The sequence below is a fragment of the Gymnoscopelus microlampas genome (assembly GCF_963454915.1).
Source record: "Gymnoscopelus microlampas genome assembly, chromosome: 1".
NCBI lineage: Eukaryota > Metazoa > Chordata > Actinopteri > Myctophiformes > Myctophidae > Gymnoscopelus > Gymnoscopelus microlampas.
The window spans coordinates 35,672,651-35,697,650 of record NC_139962.1 but is presented as its reverse complement, the minus strand read 5'-3'; the positions used below and the strand labels follow the sequence as shown (position 1 = coordinate 35,697,650).

Genomic DNA, 25,000 nt, shown 5'->3' with positions numbered 1-25,000 from the left:
ATTGTCCAGGAGTTGCATCATATAAATAGAGCAGAATTAACACAAATATTAATATCTTAGTGTTTAATTCACAAACATAATTTGGAAATGTAAACCATATTGTACCATATACAAGCAATAGAACACTTGAGGTTGTGTGAATGACATTCCACGTTTGAAGATGTGTGATCATAGCAGTGATATTATTCACCATAACGCTCTCCCTCTCATGTTCTATAATTCAAGCGGCTATGTTAAGGCTGGCAGATGTTTAGCATATGGAGATCACTCAATTTAGCCATTTGAGTGAGAACAGTGTGACTGATCTTTAACAGTCCCTCTGAGCCTATAGGGTGAGCTGAAGGGGGGCAGATGAATAGCTCCTTCAGCCCTGATAAGGGACACACCGGTCCCTCGAAGGTAAAAGGGCTGGCTCCCATGCAGAAGGCTGTAGTCAGTTTCTCCACTATAATATACAGTAGCTGATTAGAGTAGTGAATCTGCCAAGACCTCTGTGTGGCATGTAGTTTCCTGTCCTTTGATCTCATTGAACTTTATTTCATCAGATTGTGACTTCTATGTGCTGCTCGTGGGCTCCAGTTTCCTACACTGTAGAAAAATATTTGATGAATCACAGGAGCCCTACTGTCCCTATTCTCAGCATGTCATAATGGGTGAAAATAGCATATCTGAGTTTGTAGATCAGCTATTTCCGGCATAGACCCCTGGGGGACTCCGGTCAACTAAGGATCCAACCCAATGCACTTTATTTATATACTGTAGCACATTATACGACGCAAGGTTACCAAAGTGCTGCACAAGAAATCTAAAAACAAGATAAGCTAACACACATAAAACAACAACAGAAAAGCCTAGTAAGAAACAAAAATAGACAAACTAAAAAGAGACAAATACAAGATGTACCAGCGTCAGCAGAGAGTGAATCTAGTCTAGTCCACAGAACTCCCAAGTGGGATCAAAAGTCACGGTATAAAAGTGAGACTTAAGGTGAGATTTAAAAGTTTCAACGGTGGGGGCCAGTTTGATATGGGAGGGTAGTGAAGTACAGTATAGAGCATGGGTTACCAAACTTTTCAGCCCACGACCCCAAAATAAGGCGGAAATTGACTCGCGACCCCACCTAAACCTGGAGGTCATTTATGCACATAAACTTGCACGTTCGGTGCGCATTTGTAATGTGTTAAAATGGTAAAATGTACCATTTGTGATCATTTAGATGGTATTTCATCCATTCTGTTGAATAAAAAGTAAAAAAAAAAAAAAAAAAATTAATGACCCAAAATAATTTCGCGACCCCACGTCAATCTCCCGCGACCCCAAGTGGGGTCGCGACCCCTACTTTGGGAACCCCTGGTATAGAGGTACGAATTGTGTCATGAAGTGTTGAGAATCAACTCCCTACTGTCACATTTTCGGGCCGTGTAAAAGCAGCACCTAACCTCCTAACCATCCTTTGCTCCCCTTTTCCCCCCTCTATACCAAATCACCGATCTACAAGCTGATCGATCTACGTTGCTCATTGCAACGCGTTGCAATGAGCAGCTTGTAGATTTTGTTCACCTATTATGGCATTCATGTGGTTAACATTGGTGCTGTGACACCATCAAACCAGATATAGCATCTTTCTTTCAACAAACTACTCAGCTGTAATGAATAGACTGAGGCATGAATGAGCACTGCATCACCATCACATTATGAGCTTCATCACATTATCACCTGTTGTTAATGGAGGTGCATGGCTCTGTGACACACTGTATTCATTCAAGCTGCCTTCTTGCATCAGGTGTAAATACGTGTTTGTATGAGTGTATTTTTGAAAGCATGGTTCTCTAGCATTTGCGTCAATGTGAGGCTGACCATGAGGTTGATTTTTATTGAACTGAATGAACGAAAGAATCACGCTTCTGTTGCAACTCATAAATAATTCTAAGTTGGAGATATTGGTTGGTTGGTCACACGTGCACTCACACACACTCACTCACACACTCACACACACACACACACACACACACACACACACACACACACACACACACACACACACACACACACACACACACACGCACACACAGCATGGATACTGCAGGCCTGTATTTCCCACATGAATCACAATGATACTGGTTCTCTTTGGAGAAAAAAAATACCATGTTAGATTTTTAATTATTCATGTTGCACCCTTTGACATGACCACTTTTTAAATTTGCTCTCAGGCAGAGTGTTGATTTTCATTGAACTTGCAGAGTGTTGATTTTCATTGAACTTGAAATTGTTGCTTATAGAACCACGATTTCTACATTCTGCTCATGAACATCTAAGCAGGACTTGGTGCTGTAACAGTTTCAGTATACCTTGCTTTGTACTTCCAGCCTCCATCAATAATTGAGAGCTGCCCTATACGTACGTGAAATGGGTGATGTCAGTAGGCTGAAAGGCCTCTTTTTTTAGCGGTGAAACAGCTGTGAAACAGCAGTGAAACAGCAGTGAAACAGCGGTGAAACAGCGGTGAAACAGCGAGACTATTCATATGAACTGTCACACTTCCTATATAGCCTCAATTTACAAGCCGGATGCTAGCCCCTTGAAACAGACAGACACAGACAGACAGACAGACAGACAGACAGACAGACAGACAGACAGACAGACAGACAGACTCTCTCTTCTAGACTTCTCACCTCTGAGGAGCCCCTCCAGGGGTCCAAAAGGACCCTTACATGGTTCCATTTGGTTCCATGCGTACCCTCACAGAGTTACATGAACACAATCCCGGATATAAGAATGTGTATCAAATGGGGGTCTGTGGCCTCATGCATATAAAACCGGGGGCCTTGAAATTAAAAAAAGTTGAGAGTCACTGAAGTAAACTCTCCTGGAAGCCCAATCTACACTGTTAAATCCTCAGTATTAATTTAACTCTGAGAGTATACACTCTCTAGCCTTTACGAGCCTTTCTGTACTGTTTGAGATTAGTTTCCATTGGCAATAGATACAATAAAAGAAAATAAATGCCTCCATGCACGGGTCAAACAAGGACCTATGCAAAGCTTTTCAATAATATTCATGTACAGTATTCTCAATAAATCCTGCGGAGGGGTGGAGACTCATACCTTGCTGTTGCTGCGGACATCAAGCCGATGCCACCTCCTGTCTGCCACGTTCACGTTGCCAGGCAACTGTAGCACCAACGTGCCTGAGCCATGGTTGATTTTGAGGGTGGGGGTGCCATCTATTAGTTCTGGACAGAGAGAGAGAGAGAGAGAGAGAGAGAGAGAGAGAGAGAGAGAGAGAGAGAGAGAGAGAGAGAGAGAGAGAGAGAGGGGGGGGGGGGGCAGGAAAAAGAGAAGTAAGAAAGCAAGTGTGAGAGAATTACTTTTCCTGTGATTGCATTTGCCTAATTATGCAGGTGGCAAGTGAATGTCCGCATTTAGAAGGGAACACGATTATGACAAAGACAAATTGACTGATGCATGCAAATGTGCTGTACGTCACTGGAGCTGTTAGCTCTGAAACCAAGCAGCACAACATCACCAGTCAAACTGTCAAACCTGCTTCTTCTCGTACCTCCTCTAACTTTAATAACGATTACTGCATAGCCTGGCATAATGCAATTATTATTTCTTCACTTCTCATATCAGACAATAAACGTATAAAAAAAACAACCCAAAGTTATTCTATTTTCTGACTTATTCAAATGGGAAATTAAAAGTTAATGAAGCGTCCGAGACTGCTTGTGTGCTCTGTGCTATGCAAAGCGTTATGGGAGTGTGTGCGTCTACCAGCCAAGATCTGGCAATCCATCATCAGGCTGAACTTGTAGAGTTTACCAAGACAAGCACTTTAGATTTAGGGTTTAATTCTTTCAGCTTGCAGTGTGCTATGCACATGGAGGCCTTATTAGCGGTGCCAACCGCTCTAAGCTTGACTTTGTCCGTATGTCCGTCCGTCCGTCCGTATCAGCACGGGATGATTTGAAACAGCTATAACTCCAGTTTGCAGCATGCCACCAAGTCCACATTTGGTATGTGCACTTAGACCACCAATAGGGACGAGCATGAATTGCTGAAGTTAGCAAAGCGGGGTCCAGGGACCCCCAGCGTCTGTTATGTCCGTCCGCCCGTTTAGGGCACGGGATTTGAAACAGCTATAACTCCAGTTTGCAGCATGCCACCAAGTCCAAATTTGGTATGTGCACTTAGACCACCAATAGGGACGAGCATGAATTGCTGAAGTTATCAAAGCGGGGTCCAGGGACCCCCAGCGTCTGTTATGTCCGTCCGCCCGTTTAGGGCACGGGATTTGAAACAGCTATAACTCCAGTTTGCAGCATGCCACCAAGTCCAAATTTGGTATGTGCACTTAGACCACCAATAGGGACGAGCATGAATTGCTGAAGTTATCAAAGCGGGGTCCAGGGACCCCCAGCGTCTGTTATGTCCGTCCGCCCGTTTAGGGCACGGGATTTGAAACAGCTATAACTCCAGTTTGCAGCATGCCACCAAGTCCAAATTTGGTATGTGCACTTAGACCACCAATAGGGACGAGCATGAATTGCTGAAGTTATCAAAGCGGGGTCCAGGGACCCCCAGCGTCTGTTATGTCCGTCCGCCCGTTTAGGGCACGGGACTTTAAACAGCTATAACTCCAGTTTGCAGCATGCCACCAAGTCCAAATTTGGTATGTGGACTTAGAGCACCAATAGGGACTAGCATGAATGGCTGCAGCCCCGCCCCCTCTGTCTTCCCATTGGCTGGCCTTTAAACAGCCATAACTCAAGTTCGCAGCATGCTACGGAGTACAAATTTTGTACATGCACTAAAACCACCAATAGGGACGAAATGTAATTACCTAAGCCCCGCCCCCTCTGTCTGCCCATTGGCTGGGCTTTAAACAGCCATCATTCCAGTTTGCAGCATGCTACCAAGTACAAATTTGGTAAGTGGACTCAGACCACCAATAGGGACGAACTGAAATGAGTTAAGCCCCGCCCCAAAGGCACCGCTTCCTTCACACAGGGTGTGATTTTTTGCTCACTGACTCACATTAAGCGACTCCCTCAAAGTGTAGAATCCATAACCTAGGACCCTGGCTAATTGAACGCCTGATTACTTTGTACAGGGCTGCCTGAGGTCTGCTCCAATGGTTCCAGAGAGTGATAACATAATTCTGTGGTCTATTGCAATGTAATAGTTGAGTGATTCCCATACTGTAGGTTCCTTATTAGAAATGATACATAATGAACTCTGAGAAACAAAACCGCTACTTACTACAGTACTCTTTTTGACCCATAGCACATTATTTCTCAACCTTTATTCTTTGTTGAATACTTAAGCCCAAATTATGAGCCGTTGCACACCGGCATCACCCACAGAAAATAGCAGACCTACAAGCCCTCAACGCTTTGCGGAAGTACTATATGAAGCTGGCTTTAGAGTCCTGAGAGAGTCCTGGACAGCTCAATGGCTGATGAATAGCACTAATGCTGCTAAGGTTAAGTGTTTAAATTCCCCTTGTGTACTGCATTTTACAAACTCTTTACACAGTCAGTGGAACTGGGAGAAAAAAAAATACATTAATGACTTAATAAAATCGACAGGCATTGGTTTACGATAGTACTTTACGTGATTTATAATAAACCTGATAAACAGTGGTGGTGGTGGTATTTAACTTTGTCTGTAAGTTCCAAAAAAGGAATTTCTGTGGGAAGAGCCGTGTGAGGATATTGGCACTCCCGTTTCCCCTCTCTTCAAGCTGGTAGCCTACACCTCTGACTTTGTCTGGGCTTTCATCATCCACCTTGGTGCACATGTCAATGTTTCTATGCACTTTTCACTTTCATCTCAAATCTCTTTATTCTATCTCCTGCCTCCCCTTCCCTCTTTTGTTATTGCCATTTCCATTTATACTACTTTACAACATTCACATAATTCTACAACAACCATGTTCATATGGCACTTGTAATCCCTATTGTATTGCATTGTTAAATTACAATTGTGTTGATTTCTGCCCCCTCCCCCCCTCAAAAAAAAAGACTTCACACGACAATTTCTCAATATGTTTGTCCATCAGGTTTCAATATATACTGAAGGATATATCTTGATGACAAATTTGATTTGTAAAGCAAATACAATTTACTCATTGGTACACTTAAAAGACTGTGCTTTAGCGAGACCTGGAGACCAACCATGGGACAATCTTCTGATACTGGACCCAAGGCAGAGAGGCCATATTTCAATGTCATACCATTCTCTAGCTCGTCTAAATATGCTTCCTCTGGTCAGGAATAGGGAGAGATGGGAGACCGAACTGGGTGAAACCTTCTCTGATGTGTGGTGGGATGGAGCTATTGATCGGATCAATTCATCAACATCCTGTGCTAGACTAGGCCTTATTCAATTCAACATTTTTCATAGACTCCATTACTGCAAATCCAAACTTGCCACGATATACCCTGGAATTGATGATAAGTGTGACCGTTGTGCCTTGTCACCGGCCAACCACACTCATATGTTTTGGTCTTGCCCCAAACTGGTACACTTTTGGACCAAAATCTTTGAGATTTTGTCTGCTGTCCTCTCGATCCGTCTAGAACCTTCACCCTTGGCAGCAATTTTTGGAGTACCACCAGACGTATACTTTAGACTTCTAACCACAAAAAAATCAAATGTACTGGCGTTCACCACACTGTTAGCAAGGCGCAGGATTTTGTTGAGTTGGAAATCCCCAAACCCCCCTCCTGTGGCTATGTGGCTTAAGGACGTGATGAGCTTTCTGAAATTAGAAAAAATTAAGTTCACAACCAGAGGGTCTACAGACAAATTTTATAAAATCTGGCAACCATTCATTACTTATTTTGAGAGTCTGACAGTGCTTCCAACAGGCTAAATTCTTCTTTTCCTCTCTGTTCTCTATTTACTTTCATTATTTGACCAAAGACCTCTATATGTCTGTGATATGATATATGACTGATAGATAGCATTCTGAGTTGCTTATAAGGGCGCGTGGCACGTTGGCATCTGAGCAATCCATCTTGTGTGTATTTAATTTATATTTAATTTTTAATTGTCTTTCTGTCTGTCTTTGATGTGAACATTTCTTTCTAAATTATATTTATTATTTATTTTCTGTTGCATTTTCATTATCTGTGTCGAATCTAAACCATGTTTTGTTTTTTTGTATCCGGTACTTTTCTTGGTTCCAATGCACTTGATAACAGAATGTTTTGTCTTTATTTTTTATAAAAAGGAAAAATGTGACAGCAATAACAATAAGGGGGGAGGGATGGGAAAAGGGAGAAAATGAAAAAATGCGAATTGATTACCTGATTTTATGTAAAAACTGTGAAAATAATAAAAATATTTGTAAAAAAAAAAAAAAGACTGTGCTTTGTTGAGGCTGGATAGCTGGTACCTTTTAATGAAGATAGCCTAAAAGCCATTGTAAGGTTCTCTTGAAAAAAGAGGAAAGAAAGAGAGGGGGGAAATACACAGAAAAGAAAGTCTCTTGGTAATCCTCTTTTTATCTCTCAACTTTCATTCAGTTAAGTGGAAATTGGCCAAGCCTGTATTGACTGCTTGATGAGTTTGTCTTGCACTTTTGGAACAATCCACTTAATTTCAATATACCACAGGAGATCAGATAATCAACCAAAGTAATTGAGTGAATTTCAAAATATCAATTCAATCCAAAACTGGTCTCCTTCAATGAACTTATCCATCAATTGCTCTGTCCCCTTCTCTATCTATCATTCATTTACCTCATTCAGGGTACCCAGTCCCATTATGTCTTCCTATTGAGATATCTTATTCAATTATTCTTCCCTTAGGCTGACTCCTTCCTCCTCTTTTCTCATCCCTCCCTGCCCACTTCAACTCCCCCCCCCCCCCTCCCAGCTTTCTTCTCTCCTGGGGTCTCATATCTTTCTCTATGGCCTGCATTACAGGCCCATTGGGATGGTCTTGCTGGTCCAGAGATATGTAGGACCTGGCAGCTAGTCAGAGGCACAAAGAAAACCTGTCTGAGCCTGATTGAGAAGACCTTTTCATGAATGTATGTGCAGACGCTCACACACTCGCTCTCTCTATCTGTATCTCACTCACTCACGCGTACAAGCCCGCTCGCTTGCACGCACACACACACACACACACACACACACACACACACACACACACACACACACACACACACACACACACACACACACACACACACACACACACACACACACACACACACACACACACACACACACACACACACACACACACACACACACACAGGTTAATAGATTGAAACTGTGCCACTAGCATGAGTGGACTGAGGACATCTTGTTGTGGAGATTGACGTGACATTTTGTCCAAAGCAGCAGACAGTACTTCAGACTCCACAGAGATGAGACTGAGGAGAGAGAGAAGCAGGAGGAAATGATATCAGATGGAGAGGGACGGGTGGGACAGGAAGAGAAAGATCAGAGAGAGAGAGAGAGAGAGAGAGAGAGAGAGAGAGAGAGAGAGAGAGAGAGAGAGAGAGAGAGAGAGAGAGAGAGAGACACACAGAGAGACAGAGAGAGAGAGAGACAGAGAGAGAGAGAGAGAGAGAGAGAGAGAGAGAGAGAGAGAGAGAGAGAGAGAGAGAGAGAGAGAGAGAGAGAGAGAGAGAGAAAGCCAGACAGTCAGATGGGAAGATGACAAGCCAGATAGGAGTCAGAGAGAGAAACAAATGGCAGAGCAAAGATGAATATACATAAGTTAAAAAAAAAATCACACCCTGTGTGAAGGTAGCGGCGCCTTTGAATACATTATGTCATCGATATGTGTTTATAATGTGTTTATAGCCATGTGTCATGTGAAGCTTGACCAATCACTTTGTTGACGGGTCTGACCAATCAGAGCGTCGACGACAGATAAAGTTAAATTGAGGATCTAACTTTAAATAACTTACCTAGAAGGAGACTTTAGCCAAATAAAAATATATACAAAAAAAAACATGAGGAAATAAAAAATAAACCTTGACATCATAGTGATGTCATGAATAGTCCCCTTGCCTGACAAATCACAACCTTGACGGGCCTGACCAATCAGAACCTTGACGGGCCTGACCAATCAGAACCTTGACGGGCCTGACCAATCAGAACCTTAACGGACTCTTGGATTCTCGATCGTCTCTATCAAACCATTCTGTCATAACGGATGACTGGGTCCCGAACTCAGACTTTCTATACATTCACCCTTCATCTGTTCTTGTATCTTTCTCTTTCTATTCGTCATATTAACTTTAAATAACTTACCTAGAGAGAGAGACTTTAGCCAAATGAATAATAAGATGAAGTCATTGTCATCGTTTATATAGACATCGAATTCTATATTCATGACATCATAGTGATGTCATGAATAGTGACCAATCACAACTTTGGCGCACCTGACCAATCAGAACGTTGACGCACCTGACCAATCAGAACGTTGACGCACCTGACCAATCAGAACGTTGGCGCACCTGACCAATCAGAACGTTGACGCAAAAGCCAGGCATAGAGGGCTAATATCCGCTCTATACCTAAAGGTATAGAGCGGCTAGCGCCGCTAAAAAGAAGCTAGAAAACAACAACAACAGGAGGGCAGACAAAACAGGAGAAGAAGGAGAGTGGCAAACAACATGATGACTGGTGTAAATGTATCATAAATCAGGAACGAGAAGCAGACTTTTAGGGGGAGACAAAGAGTGATGTGGAGAATAAAAGTGTGTGTGTGTGAGAGAGAGAGAGAGAGAGAGAGAGAGAGAGAGAGAGAGAGAGAGAGAGAGAGAGAGAGAGAGAGAGAGAGAGAGAGAGAGAGAGAGAGAGAGAGAGAGGGGGATATGCAGGTGAACAGGGTGTTTAAGGGATACAAAGAGAGATGCTTATATGGAGGTTTTCTGCACAGTGTTGATGCAACTCTGAACGCGACTGCTTTCCTTTCTTTTTATTTACACTTACAGAGTTGAATTAACACTAGTAGTCTAGATCTTACTGTGTGAAAATGCTGTGATGTTTTATCACGATGCTTTAGAAAATATATAGCTCCCACATTTGCCAGCAGTTGAAATGAATTAAATGGCCCTAGATAGAGAGAGAGAGAGAGAGAGAGAGAGAGAGAGAGAGATTGAAATGGAGACAGAGCCATGGTGACAGGAGAGGAGGCAATGAAAGTTAGTGCAGAGAGGAGTGGGCCATATGAGCTGAAGGGGAGCAGCTTCATGGGGGCTATAACTGGCATGCTTCTTAAATGCTGTGGGACAGCGGCAGACACAGCCCGGCAGTCGAGTCCGCTTACGACAAGACTTTGCTCTTAACGGCTTGTCCGAGCCATTGGGCCATGCTTCTGCTCCTCATGCCTAATTCATTGCGACCTCCCCCACCCTGGCCCCCCTAGCTCAACTCTCCTCTCATCCTTACACACGCACACACACACAGACACACTCACACTCCTGCAGAGGGTGAGATAAAGATGGAAAAGACAGACAAAGACAGACAAAGAGAGAGGGGGAGAGAGAGAGAGAAGGGGAGAATGTGAGTGTGTATGTGTGTGTGTGTGTGTGTGTGTGTGTGTGTGTGTGTGTGTGTGTGTGTGTGTGTGTGTGTGTGTGTGTGTGGTGTGTGTGTGTGTGTGTGTGTGTGTGTGTGTGTGTGTGTGTGTGTATGTGTGCGCGTGCGTGCGTGCGTGCGTGCGTCCGTGCGCGTGTGTGCTTGTGTGTGTGTGTTTCTGTCAGGGAGGCGAACACCCACAGAGTTGGGGCTCTTAAATATGAAAATGTCCTCTTTTCTGATAGCCTGAGGGGACCCAGGAGTCAAACTGAGAACATATGGATTGCATAAACAGCATTACAAATCACATTGGCACACATGAATGCACACATACACACGCACGCGATCTTTCTCTGTGTCCCTCTCTCTCCCTCTCTCTCTCACACACACACACACAATGGGCAGACCATGCAGAGAGTGGAGTGCAGAGAGTTTTGGTATAAACGATCCGTCAGCCGGCTAGCCAGCCCGCGGCCGACACATATTGGATCTCCCTATCCAGCAGCACTTTCTGCTTGAAAACCGGCACAGCGTTAGGCCAGGGGGTTAGTCGGCAAAACAGCTCTGTGGAAATTGAGCTTAATGCAGAACGTGTGTGTGTGCATGTTTCCGTGCATATACGTCACACATGTATACAGAAGGTATGTGTGTGAGCATGCATGACACACTCCTCTTCTCTGCTTTACAGTACCTTCTTCATCGATTATTCTACTACCATTCCCCTCCAGACACCATGTCCTCGAAAAGCGCATGTAGGCAATGAATCGCAGCTCATGAACAAAGCCTCCAATGTGGGGGAAATGGTCTCTGTTTGGTCCAAAGAAAGATAGATGTAGCTATCAAATGCCTTGTTTCAGAGGATTAGTCTTAGATGGTGTAATGTGCACATGCGTACGTGTGCCACTGATACTCAGCCAGCTCCCCTGTCAGCCAACTTCTCTATTGAGCAAGGAAGCGTAAACAGCTTGTAAAAAGCCCTGGGCCTTATGACAGTATCTGTGTTGGTCTGCTTCCCTCTTTCCAGATACTCTCCACCCTCATCTAGGGATTGATGACACCTGCTTGGCGCCTTTATAAGCTGTGATTCCAAGATGGCTTTGCGTCTTTCATGCACTCTTATTAGGTTTTGTTTGGGTGTAGATTGTGTCTAAACTTGGTTCATGTTACAGTACATATAGTGTAGGTTAACACTACAGGTTGGTATCAACCAACACCAATCCTTCACTACTGACTTTAAACTTATAATTTACAATTTACAATTTACAATTTAGGCATTTAGCAGACGCTCTTAATCCAGAGTATTTACAGTAAGCAAGGAAAACATGAGGTAATACATAAAATGCATAGAAATAGTAATCTAGGATCTAGGATCATAGGTAAACCAAGAACCTATCATCCATCAGTCTAAACAGTATAATATCCCAAAAAAATCTATAATCTGTACATTGAAACTATGCACACTATAGGATGCCAGGTCTACAAATGATCTGGCATCTGTCTACAACTTCATAGTTGGCTTACGTTGAATTAGCATTAATACATTATTCATTTACTTAAGCTGTTACTTTGTGGGCCTCTCTTCTTTGTTATGCTCCTCAATGAGCCAGGCACAACAACATTTAATTTGTCTTGTTAATTCATTTATTGATTCCGCAAGCTGTGGCCTCTGGCAGCGATCCTTTGTGTCTGCATAGTCACTTTGTGTGCTGGCGAACCCTTGAGCAACTCAAATGTTTACAGCCATGTTTCTCATTTAATTACTGTCTGAACACATCATTCTGACACAATCAATGAGCCCAATATACCTGGGGTCAAAGAGTGGACACGTGGATTTGGAGCTGTGAGGAGCAGTGAAGCAGCCACATGTGGTCCAATTCTCTTAATTTGCCAAACTTTAAGAGAAAAAATAGTAACCATTATAGAAACATTAGTAAGTGAAAATCCAAACAAACGCTTTGGTGCGAAGAATGACAATTATGCATAGCAAAAAAAACTAAAAAGCAACAAAAAACTAAGGCACTCACTCTTGTGGAAAATTCAATTAAATTGTAAATGGTAAAATATTACAAAGCCTTTGTTAAAATGTGGCTACTGCATGGCAGTTTTAATGAAAGTCAGCAGGAATAAGACAGAATAGAATGTGTGTGAGAACAAGGGGGAGGACAGTGGAATGGCGAGGATGCAAGGAGTGGAGGTGGTGAAGGTGAAGGAGTTTAAATACCTGGGGTCAACTATCCAAAGTAATGGGGAGTGTGGAGGAGAGGGCAGGCAGGATGGAACGGATGGAGGAAAGTGAAAGGATTTGTGACAGAAGGGTACCATCAAGAGTGAGAGGGAAGATGTACAGCATTGGTTCTCAAAGTGGGGTCCGGGGACCCCCAGGGGTCCTTGAGGGAGTTCCAGGGGGTCCCCAGCTAAATGATGGGTAGTTAGGAACCAAATGGACCCTTATGGGTCTGTAACTCTGAGAGTGTACAAATGGAACCAAATGGAACGGGTCCATTTGGTTCCATTTGTACACTCTCAGAGTTAAATTAACATTGATTTTACAATATAAATTGGGCCAGAGATAGAAATGCCTTCAAATGGGGGTCCGTAGCCTAATGCATGTCAAACTGGGGGTCCTTGAAATTAAACTGGTTGAGAATCACTGCTAGAGCCGTACAAATCTTCTCTTATGGGGGTCCCTGGCATATCTTTTCAAACGGGGGTCCGCGGGATAATATGTGTCAATTTGGGGGTCCTTGACATGAAAAAGTTTGAGAACCACTGATGTACAGTATACGGCGGTAGAAGAAGGCACACACGAACACACACACACACATACATACTGTACAGGGTAATTTATCCGTGCAGTATTTCTTTCTTGCTATTCTGACGTATTTGTTCTTTGAACTATTACTCTTTATAGTGTGTTTGGATGAGCTTCTTACTGTATGTGTCTGTCTAGAGTGGCTTAGTATAGTACTAATTGAGGCTGAATTGCTTAGCGAGCACACGCACACGCACACACACACACACACACACACACACACACACACACACACACACACACACACACACACACACACACAAGGGCAATTCTATAACCATAATTATCTCTTCCCTGTGCAAGTAAATGTGCTTGCACATGCACATAAGGTACAGTACATGCACCTTCCTCTCTGGCCTACGCAGCAGTGATGGCTGGGTACGGGTGCCCTGCGGCTGGATAAAAGGCGATTGAGTAGGCGGCTTTGCAGTGGCCAACCACAGTATCTCAATAAGTGTGTGCATGAGAGAGAGAGAGAGAGAGAGAGAGAGAGAGAGAGAGAGAGAGAGAGAGAGAGAGAGAGAGAGAGAGAGAGAGAGAGAGAGAGAGAGAGAGAGAGAGAGATAGACAGAGATAGAGCGAGAGAGAGAGAGAGAGAGAGAGAGAGATAGACAGATAGACAGAGAGAGAGATAGAGAGAGAGAGAGAGAGAAAGAGAAAGAGAAAGAGAAAGAGAGAGAGAGAGAGAGTAGGGAATGAAAAAGTCTAACCTGCCGTGCTTGAGGTATACAGTGCTTAACCAGGTGAAATCGCTTTCTCTCTCATGAATTCTCTCTCGCACACAGTCACACATGCCGTTATCGTCTGACACTGTTTGATGAACTTTAAAAGGGGTTCAGGGTGTTCCACCCTCGCTATTGTAATGGTGCCTCAACACGAGCTCAGTCAGTCAGTCAGTCAGTCAGTCAGTCAGTCAGTGTCTCTCTCTCTCTCTCTCTCTCTCTCTCTCTCTCTGCTAAACAAAACGTTGTGCTCATCAGTACTTCTTACAACATTCAGTATTCATACAACTCATCCACATCTTGTGTCTCATACTCCCTTGTCGCGTGGGAACCAAAATCCCCCCGTTCTCTCTGTACCTTCCTCTGCGTTGCAAAGTTACTCTCATAATATCCCTCTCCAGCTATGTTCTCCACATGAAGTCTACACCAGCAGCAGCAAGCACATTATTTTTCCACATGTTTTTATTTTTTAAGCGACTCTGAATGATGTGTAAGCCGATGAGACACACAGTCAATTATGTACAATGAATTGCACTGAGCAATCTGTCTGTCGTGTTCATTTAACATGGCTGATGTACTGTATGCCACCCTGTGCGCCAACATACAGTAGCACCAGGGGTTCGATAGGTGGGGGGTAATCAATTCTGTGAGCTCACGGTGAGGTTGGAAATGCCAAGTCTGCCTCAAACATTACTCGCTTGCAACAAACATTTCCCTTTCAGTCCCCCCCCCCCCCCCCCCCCACACACGCATGCACTATAATCAAATGGGTCGCCATTGTTGCTGTTGTAAGAGAGACTCGAGCTGAAACTCTGTTCGGGGTAAGCTAGCTACGCATCACCTTAACATCCTCAAAATGATCACTGGCAGCATCCTGTCAGGCTTGTTTTCCTTCACGCTTTGTCTTTGTTCCAACTGTTCTCTCACTCCCACGCTCTTGAGAACATTCCCCTGCCATATTTTGCCTTTCAATCAAATACATACATAAATTGTCTCTCTCCCTCATTCTTCCGCTCTCCCCCATTATGCATGGGAGAAGCACTATAGTTACACACTATTTTTATGTATATCTTTGTTATTGTTATGTTTTGTGTGTTAGTACCGTGGTCTTGACCACGCTTGTATTTTGCTGCTTGTACAGTTATGAGTAGTGATAAATAAACCTTATTATGGATTCTTGATTCTTCACTTCTTCGATTCTTGGTGTCGCTCACCAAAAATAGTTTTTAGATCTGTTGTGTCCTTGAATGTCTAAAAAAATAACTACATCCTTAACACCTTGATGCCCATTGCCTTTAAGCCTAAAATATGAAATAAGCTACGTAAAGTAAAGCCGACATTTTGTTTTCACAGGTCAATATTGGAGGTCAGGGTGCTCTTTATAATAATAAAGACTGTGTAAGATTCCTACAGGGGAAACTACGTTTCAGTTTTGGCCAGCAGAGCTGGTCATATTTAACACACAGGGGAGCAATTAGGGGATAATAATCCCACTCATGGACACCTCAACCCACGGCCAGGGACAGGAATCAAACCATTGATCAACGGACTCACAGGGTGCCGCTCTAACCATTGAGCTATGGCCACCCTGTTGGTATCAGTTGATGAGCATAAAGTCTTTCCTTCGGTCATGAACCAAGGCCCAGTTTCACTAACACTACTCTGGTTCACAAACCTTTTAGCTCGAGACCTGGCATGACTTATGCCTGTTCAAAGTTTTCATTTTCAAACGATTGCTATAGCGCTCCCCCTTTGGCCAATTGGAGTAAGATTGGTTTCAGCGCTATTTGGAATGACCCGGCCTCTACCATACCGCAAAGCCTTCTGCCCCTAGGGGCAGAAGAATCATTTTCATAAAACTGCACTATTCATTGGCTCATAGAGGCTTAATTTTTACACATAAAAACGTTTCACCAGGTCCAAAGTTTGTGTGTAGACAGTTTTGTGCAGATTGCTAAAAAATCCCAGGAGATAGTTTTCATATAATTCAAAATGGTGGAAGATCTAAAGGTCAGAGGTCATAGATCAAAGTTGTTCCTTATGAGGAAACGCATACTGTGTGTGTAATGAAGTTTCATAGCTGTATATCAAACAGTTCATGAGCTATGCCTTTCCAAAGTTTGCATTTTTCAATTGAGTGCAATAGTGCCACACTTTGGCCAATATTGCGACTCCACGGTTAAGCCAGAACTGCAAATTACGGCGGAAGAATAATACAAATATAAAAGGGTGCATTCACACTGACGTGCTTGGCCCCCTAATAATAATAATAACAACAACAACAACAACAACAACAATACAGTAGATCAAACTTGTATAGTTATTTTCTGGACCCTGAAAAAATGCTTTACATAAACTGACCAAATAAAAATGTTAAGCCAAAGAAATAAGAGAAATTGTGTCTAAATCTAAAAACGATTTGAAAATAGAATGGTAGAACATCCAGAACAGGGGGTATTAGCTGGAGGGAGCAAGTCTTGAGAGTTAAAAGTTATAAACTGAAAAACTTTCAGACCACTTGATATTTCTCTGGCCACGTTCAGTCCAAGAGCAGACCAAGCAGTCCAAGATGCCCAGACAGTCTGTACAAACGCCAGGATACCATCAAAGGATCTACAGGCAACACTGGCTTCAGCCAATATCAAAGCGCATGAGTCAACCATCAGAAAGATGTTGCACAAATTTGAGGAAAGGCATGAAAAAGCCTCTGGTCTCTAAATAAATAAACAAATAAATAAACAGCTTGCCTCGGCTCTCAAAAGAGAATATAAATGCACAGCTTGCTACAGAAAACCGGGGTGAAGAACTGCAGCACTGTGACAATGTGCTTTGGACAGATGAATCCAAGGTTGAGATCTTTCACAGCAATGGCAGGTTTCACATTGCATGGGTGAAAACCCAAATTTATACCATCATTCTAGTGTCATTCAAATACTGCCGCATCTGATGAATGCGGCAGTATTTGACCAAAGGGCTGATATCAGTTATCACCATCAAAATGTATGTGATAAATGATGATACTGTGTGTGTGTGTGTGTGTGTGTGTGTGTGTGTGTGTGTGTGTGTGTGTGTGTGTGTGTGTGTGTGTGTGTGTGTGTGTGTGTGTGTGTGTGTGTGTGTGTGTGTGTGTGTGTGTGGGTGCGTGCGTGCGTGCGTGCGTGCGTGCGTGCGTGCGTGCGTGCGTGCGTGCGTGCGTGCGTGCGTGCGTGCGTGCGTGCGTGCGTGCGTGCGTGTATATATATATATATATATATATAAACTCCAGCAAAAGCGATACATGTGTGTGTGTGTGTGTGTGTGTGTGCTGCAGACACAAACTCCAGCAAAAGCGATACACAAGCATTTTTATAATACACCTACTCATAAGACACAGCACATACACACGCACGCACCTCCCCAGGCGTATCGCACTTCCCACACATATTATTTGGCAAGTGATGACAACATCATTGTGAAAGAGAGAAAGAGAGAGAGAGAGAGAGAGAGAGAGAGAGAGAGAGAGAGAGAGAGAGGGTGCTAGAGAAAGAGAGACTCAGAGAGGCTTTATAATCCCTGATTAAAACACTAAATATACTGAGAAATACAAGACATTTTGTTCTCTCTGTCTATAATTCCACCTGCTGCTTACAATTCAATGTGCTTTATTGGCAAGAGAATTGAACAATGCTGCCAAGGCGATAAGATCATTTTTCACATTAAATCACTTTAGCTAGTTGTGATGGTGACTGTATGTTTGTGTTTCAGTGTTCAGTGACAGTCTGGCTCGCCGTTCATTTTGTAAGCGATAACGGTTTTCATCATGGACAAATTGTGTTGTAATCATACGCAAGTAGCAAAATATATTTTCTCCAGGTTTTATCTTCTAAAGCAGTCATTGCAGTCCTTGAAATACAATACTTGGGACATATTTGGCATCCTATATTCAAATTGGCTTAAGGGACCGGCCGGCGGGCCGACGGGCGGGCGAACCTCTGACGTCATGCTCATGTCACCATGACTCAGCCATAACCATATAAGGAGTTCCCAATGCAGCGCTACGCCCAAATATGGAGTGTGTTGCTTAACCTCAATGTGTCACTATGGCAACAGGCGCAAACAAACCAGTCAGCTCCATATATGGGCACAAAAGGGGGCATGCCCATGTATGGGCATATACTGAAAACATCAGGGCTCTCCATGTACGGGTATAAAAGGCACAAGGACTGATCGATACAGAGAACTCCATAGATGGGCATATCAGTTGGATCGGCAGTGCGACGTAGTATCCTCTAGTATCTAATTATGTAATTACTAATGTAGTCATATTTTCAGTATTAACATTGGAGCATAATGGAATTATTGTCTTTCCTTAATTGCATAACTTTTTTTTAATGCAGCCATTCCATAAATATTTGTGACCGCCCAGTACACTATACATACACACACACACACACACACACACACACACACACACACACACACACACACACACACACACACACACACACACACACACACACACACACACACACACACACACACACACACACACACACAGGGTGAAATTGACCAGAGTTTTATTTTTTCTTGGCCCATCTGTTAACCCCCCCATCCATCCATCCATCCATCCACTCACCACCCCATCTCTCTCCCTCTCTCTCACCTATGGCCATGAAGTCCTCATGGTCCCAGGCTTGCAGTTGAGCTAAGGGGCCACTATACAGTAGAAGGCCATCTGCCACCTCAGTGATGAACTCCAGAGACACGTGGCTCTCGAAGCAGGGCATCATGGGTGGAAACCAGGCATAGCCGTTGCCGTGGAAACTGTGCTTGGTCTGCTGGCACTCGGGTCCCTCGAACGGCGCTGGGCATTGGCATCTAGGGAGCAAAGGGAGTCAGGAGCCAAAACATTATGAATAAGTTATCAAACAGAATAGTTTTGTGTCATTTTATTACTTCTTTACTCTGTTCTGGCCCTTAAATTTTAGGCCTCATTTAACTCCCTCTGAAGCTGTGGAAATGCAGTTAAACACGGCGCACACGGCGCCGATTCACTCACACACACACACACACACACACACACACACACACACACACACACACACACACACACACACACACACACACACACACACACACAATGTTCTTCATCGCATGCAAATCAACTCATTTAGAACAAGCTCTCATTCTCTGTCACTCTCTCGACCGCCCATTTTCTCTTCCTTCATTTCCATGCTTGCTCGCCATCGTTCTCTCTCCCTCCCTCCCTCTCTCTCAATCTATTTGTTTTCTGCTCTCAGACGGTGTTCAGCCATCCTTCTCCAGCAACCCTCCAGCCATCTCTCTCTCTGATGCAGATGTTCTCATTAGTGACAGTACCGTGGGGGAAAACACCTCATCACTGGAAACACAATCCTCTTCTATCTCAGTGCTCACACTCTTACAACCCCCGCCCCCCCCTCTCTCTCTCTTCCTCCCTGCACTTCACCTCTCACTTCCTCTTCCAACAATCACCCCCCCGATGTGGCCATTGAATCGACACTCTTTGAAATGGGTCCTCTTGTTTCTGAACACGCCTCCCTTCTTCTCTTTCTCCTTCTTCTTATTGTTTTACTGTGTGTGCATGCGTAATGTTTGGTGCAACCTTTATACCCTTCCTCTCACCGGGACCCATTGTATTCATTTGACAGAATACAACATTCCCTTTGATTCAACTTCCTCTGTTCCTGTGTTCCTCAAACCCCACCTCCTCCTCCTCCCGTCCCAGCTTCTGCCCTCTTCTTCCACATTCCTCCATTCGTTACCCATTTGCTTGCCAGGGCTTTCTTTCCTTCGACGTGCTTTGTGCGCACGGCGTACAAAGCCAACGCTCCTGTCACCCCCCAGCCTCTTCACATTGTGGTACTCGCTCGATGCACAGCAACAATTCTCTCACCCCCCCCGCACCTGTTCTTGTCACTGAAAAGCCTGAATGCACACTTTACATGATCCAAACTATGCACAAACAGATAGAGACTCACTTCTAGGCAATGCCACTCCTACAAGGCAATCCCAACGCTCTAATGTTACAATAACAAGTTTTTCATTGGCAAGTTCTTATGCAAACTCCAAGCTCTCTCGACCGGTTATTTCTCTCACTTCATCCCAGTCATGCTACTGCCCCCATCCCACACACACACACACACACACACACACACACGCTTGCACGTACACACAAACACGGATTTACATGATCTTATCTGTGTGCTGTAGACAGCTCATTGTTCATATTCCAGCCTTCCCTTGCCATTTCTCTGCCCACATCCAGGAATGAAAGAGGAGACATCCGGACACACACGCACACGCACGCACGCACGCACACACACACACACACACACACACACACACACACACACACACACACACACACACACACACACACACACACACACACACACACACACACACACACACACACACACACACACACACACACACACCCATGTGCTGTAGGTCTCATTTTTATTAGTTCCCCTCAGACCAGATTTAGCATTCTCTCTGCAAGTGTGCGGTGTGTGTGCATGTAGCCTATGTGTAGGTTTGTGACACAATATTCTACAGTAGCAGAACCAATGACAGCATGCTCTTCCTTTACAGTATTTGCATGGCTGTCAGCTATAATTACTGATACCAGACTTTGTGTGAGTGTGTGTGAGTTTGCATGCTTGCGTGTGTTCGTGCGTGCGCGTGTGTGTGTGCGCATGTGTGTTTGTGTGTGTGTGTGCGTGTGCGTATGTGAGCGTATGAGTGTGTGCACACGCTCTTCTATAGCATGTTGTGTGATATTGTTCTGTGTGTTTGAGAGAATGTTTGAAAATGAAGAAACTAATAAGAAAAATAACACAGTCCTCAAGATTGTGTGATACAATGTACATATTTGTGGGTGTGGATGAGTCACATGTGTATGTAAACATATGTGCCTGCAGCTACATCATCCTAATACTCAAAGGAAATAAGGAATAGTTTTAGCAATAAGAGCCAAGCCCTCAAATCCTCTTTAGGCAGCTTTGTTTGCTCATTCCCAGTCTGGTGGGGATTGTATTCGTTACCACTGGAACAGTGTGCCTAATCTCGAAATCCCATTATTAATCCCAGAACCTTGATTATCTATGACCTTGCAATCTCTGACTGCAGTCTGTGAGTGAGTGAGTGAGTGAGTGAGTGAGTGAGTGAGTGAGTGAGTGAGTGAGTGAGTGAGTGAGTGAGTGAGTGAGTGAGTGAGTGAGTGAGTGAGTGAGTGAGTGAGTGAGTGAGTGAGTGAGTGAGTGAGTGTGTGTGTGTGTGTGTGTGTGTGTGTGTGTGTGTGTGTGTGTGTGTGTGTACGTGCGTGCGTGCGTGCGTTGGACTTAAAAGCTATTTCCACTTTCAAGATATTTAAAATACAGCAGAAGGTACAGTACAGTATATATGAACCTCAGTGTGCGTTTTATAGTGCCTATCTCCACAGTACAATCAAGTGTTCATTTAACTCTTCTGAGTTAAATTACAGGATTTAATTGTGTGTATTAAAGCTTATCAATAATAAGAAGAACAACAACAATAGAAAAACTTGGTATCTAGTACTACAGTATTGTTCAGGCCAGCTGAAACACTGTCAACCCATCAAATTATCTATTAAATTATTCCCGGGATGAGGACAGAGCAAAGGCTACATAGAATTTATGTCTGATAAGTGTTCTTAAAATAAAGTCAGCTATTTTAGGAATTCCTCAAAAGTTAGGTAATTCTGTACTTCTGTACTTCTCTGTGCCTCGAGAATCCCACCAAGCAAATAGTCAGTTGAAAGCAGTGAGCTGGTTTCTAAATGTAAGATTAAAATGATTGTTCAAATAAATAAAATGTAGCTCCGTTTTGTTGTTAGGATAGCATGATTGTGAATAATATAGGGTTGTGGTAGGAGAAAAGAGAACAGATAGAGACCTCGACCCCGACCTCGACGTTGCCATGCCATCGTCGAAACGCTACTGACGGCGTCGGTAACGTCGCGACGCAACCGACCGAACAACCGACGGTCAGTAGCGTCGCGACGCAACCGACCGAACAACCGACGGTCAGTAGCGTCGCGACGCAACCGACCGAACAACCGACGGACCGACCGAACAACCGACCGAGCCGCGGAGTCCTTCACGCACCAGGCAACGTCAATTTCCATCCGATCCATCGACCTTATCTGCGCTCTTCTGGCGCAGCCCCCCCCCCCCCACCTGTCCCCCCCACCTGCGTGACCCCCCCCCCCCCCCCGGGACCCCCCCCCCCGGGACCCCCCCCCGGGACGCCCCCCCCGCCCAAGGGGTGGATAGTAATAATTGTATATTTTGCGCATTTGATCCAGAGTAGTTGAGATTTGATTCGGCCATATCTTTCTGAATGTAACTTGTATTTTTATAATTGTATTTTTTATATGATCTGTAAAGTTTATATTTTCATTTGCTACCAGGCATGAATTCATTATAATTTATTATATATATTTTTCCTTATTTTCTTTCTTTATTTACACGTGCGTAATAAACGAAGCATTTTGAGATTTCATCCGCCCAGATCTTTATGAATTTTACTTGAATTATTATAATTTTAATGTTTATATGATCCGTACATTTTATATTTTCATGTGGTATCAGGCATGAATTTATTTTATTATTTTATTTCATGTATTTACATGCGCGCAATTACACGCATCTAACTATTGGACTCAGCTCTGGGGACACGGTGCGGCTGCAGAGTTTACCTTGCAACATATATGATAGAGCAACTTAAGTGCCTGCAGAACTTAATAATATAAGCACACTTATTCTCCAGGCAGACAGACAGAAACAGTCTGTCTGTCTGTCTGTCTGTCTGTCTGTCTGTCTGTCTGTCTGTCTGTCTGTCTGTCTGTCTGTCGGTATATTATGTTACGAGCGACCAGAGTCGCTGTCCTGGCGGAGACCGCGGAGTCCTTCATGCCACCAGGCAACGTCAATTTCCATCCGATCCATCGACCATATCTGCGCTCTTCTGGCGCAGCCCCCCCCCCCCCCCCCCACCCACCGGGACCCCCCCCCCCCCCCACCCACCGGGACCCCCCCCGGACCCCCCCTCGGCCCAGGGTTTCACTCCTAATAATGTTGTATTTTGCGCATTATTGACACAGAGGTTGAGATCTGTCCACGTGCGTATACGCACGTATCTATCTATCTATCTGTCTATCTATCTATATATCTATCTATCTATCTATCTGTCAATTAAACTATCATCTGTCACAAGGGTTTTCAGCCCAAGGACCCCCTGAGAGAGAGATGAAGCCGGGACCCCCTCTATATAAGCTCACAACGTCTTGCGCTTTGAGACGAGCTTCTAGATCTGCTTGTGGATCTGTATAGTATAGAGTATATTATGGTGGAGAAATTGAGGCTATTCAAGGATTATTATTATTATTATTATTATTATTATTATTATTATTATTATTATATATTATATATTATTATTATTTGGTCCATGAGTCGAATCGACAGCAGCTATATTTATTTTATTTTAATGTCAATAAAATGTATTCTCTAAATATTATAGGCTACTAATATTTCCTGAATGAATTAACTTGGTAAATAGGGTCGGGATGACATGTTGCTATAGTCATTAATTACCCCAACCAACATCAAAGTTACCGTGCATTATCATTAAATCAAATAAAAGTTTATTATTACATCTGTCTTGCCTGTATGTCCTTTCACGAAAGCAATTGGCACTACTTTATTTAGTGTCCAAGCATTTGGAGAGATTCAGTTTTAACCTATAACTCATCTCTGAAGTGTCTATGTTACTTCTGTGTATTAATTATGAGTTGATTAATACTCAATAAAATGATACATGTTGAAATGTAACTTTCGGATCAGTGCGCATCATGCGCTGTAATTTCTCCTTCACTTTGCTGCCCAAAAATAGCTGATCTACAAGCTCACAACGCATCAGCGGGACGTTTTGAGGAAATCCGATATTTTTGGAGAAGCTCTTCTGTCTATTTAAATGTTCTGTATGAGTCATAATAGTAGCCTGGTTATTAATCTACAATCACCATTAACGCCGTTGATGAAATGACTGAGCGCGTGTCTGAGCGCATGTCAGGGAGTGTGTTTGTGTGTGTGTGTGTGTGTGTGTGTGTGTGTGTGTGTGTGTGTGTGTGTGTGTGTGTGTGTGTGTGTGTGTGTGTGTGTGTGTGTGTGTGTGTCTATCTCCAGCAATGTACCGCTTGCCTACAGCCCCGCCCCTAAACCCACAAAAATATACAATATAGAGGGGGTCCCTGCTTAATCTTTCTCTCAGCTAGGGGGTCCTTGGGCTGAAAACCCTTGTGACAGATGATAGCCGTTTGAAAATCGCGCAAGAATTAACAGCTAAACTGTTGATAAATAGATAGATAGACAGACAGACGAACAGACAGACAGACAGACAGACAGACAGACAGACAGACAGACAGACAGACAGACAGACCCAGGCCGTGGGAGGCACTCAATCACACTAACCGATGCGCTTTCTTAATTATAATATATAAGAATAATAATTATAATAATCCTACACTTCGCATATATAAATTATTATATTATGACCATACACTAACCACTTCCGACCTATGTTATACGCTATTTGAAAATAGCAGATCTACAAGCTCACAATAACGAAGCTTGTAGATCTGCTATTTGTTGAACAATCACCGCGTTGGGACCGCGTTGGGGGGGTGGCAGCTGTACCGCTGGAGATAGATAGTTAGATAGATAGATAGATAGATAGATAGTTAGATAGATAGATAGATAGATAGATAGATAGTTAGATAGATAGATAGATAGATAGATAGATAGATAGATAGATAGATAGATAGATAGATAGATAGATAGATAGATAGATAGATAGATAGATATTTAGATA

General features: G+C 43.5%; 1 protein-coding gene across 1 annotated transcript in view; it reads right to left on the bottom strand.

Annotated features, from left to right (window-relative positions):
• Positions 1-25,000, bottom strand: part of LOC311043529 (neural-cadherin) — a gene marked incomplete at both ends in the record, with an annotated part of 322,985 nt that overhangs the window by 66,020 nt on the left and 231,965 nt on the right. The window contains 2 exons of the mRNA XM_084054821.1: positions 3,105-3,232; positions 18,729-18,943. Of these exons, the coding sequence (XP_083910947.1) occupies positions 3,105-3,232; positions 18,729-18,943 (343 nt within the window). The remainder of the gene's footprint in view (positions 1-3,104; positions 3,233-18,728; positions 18,944-25,000) is intronic.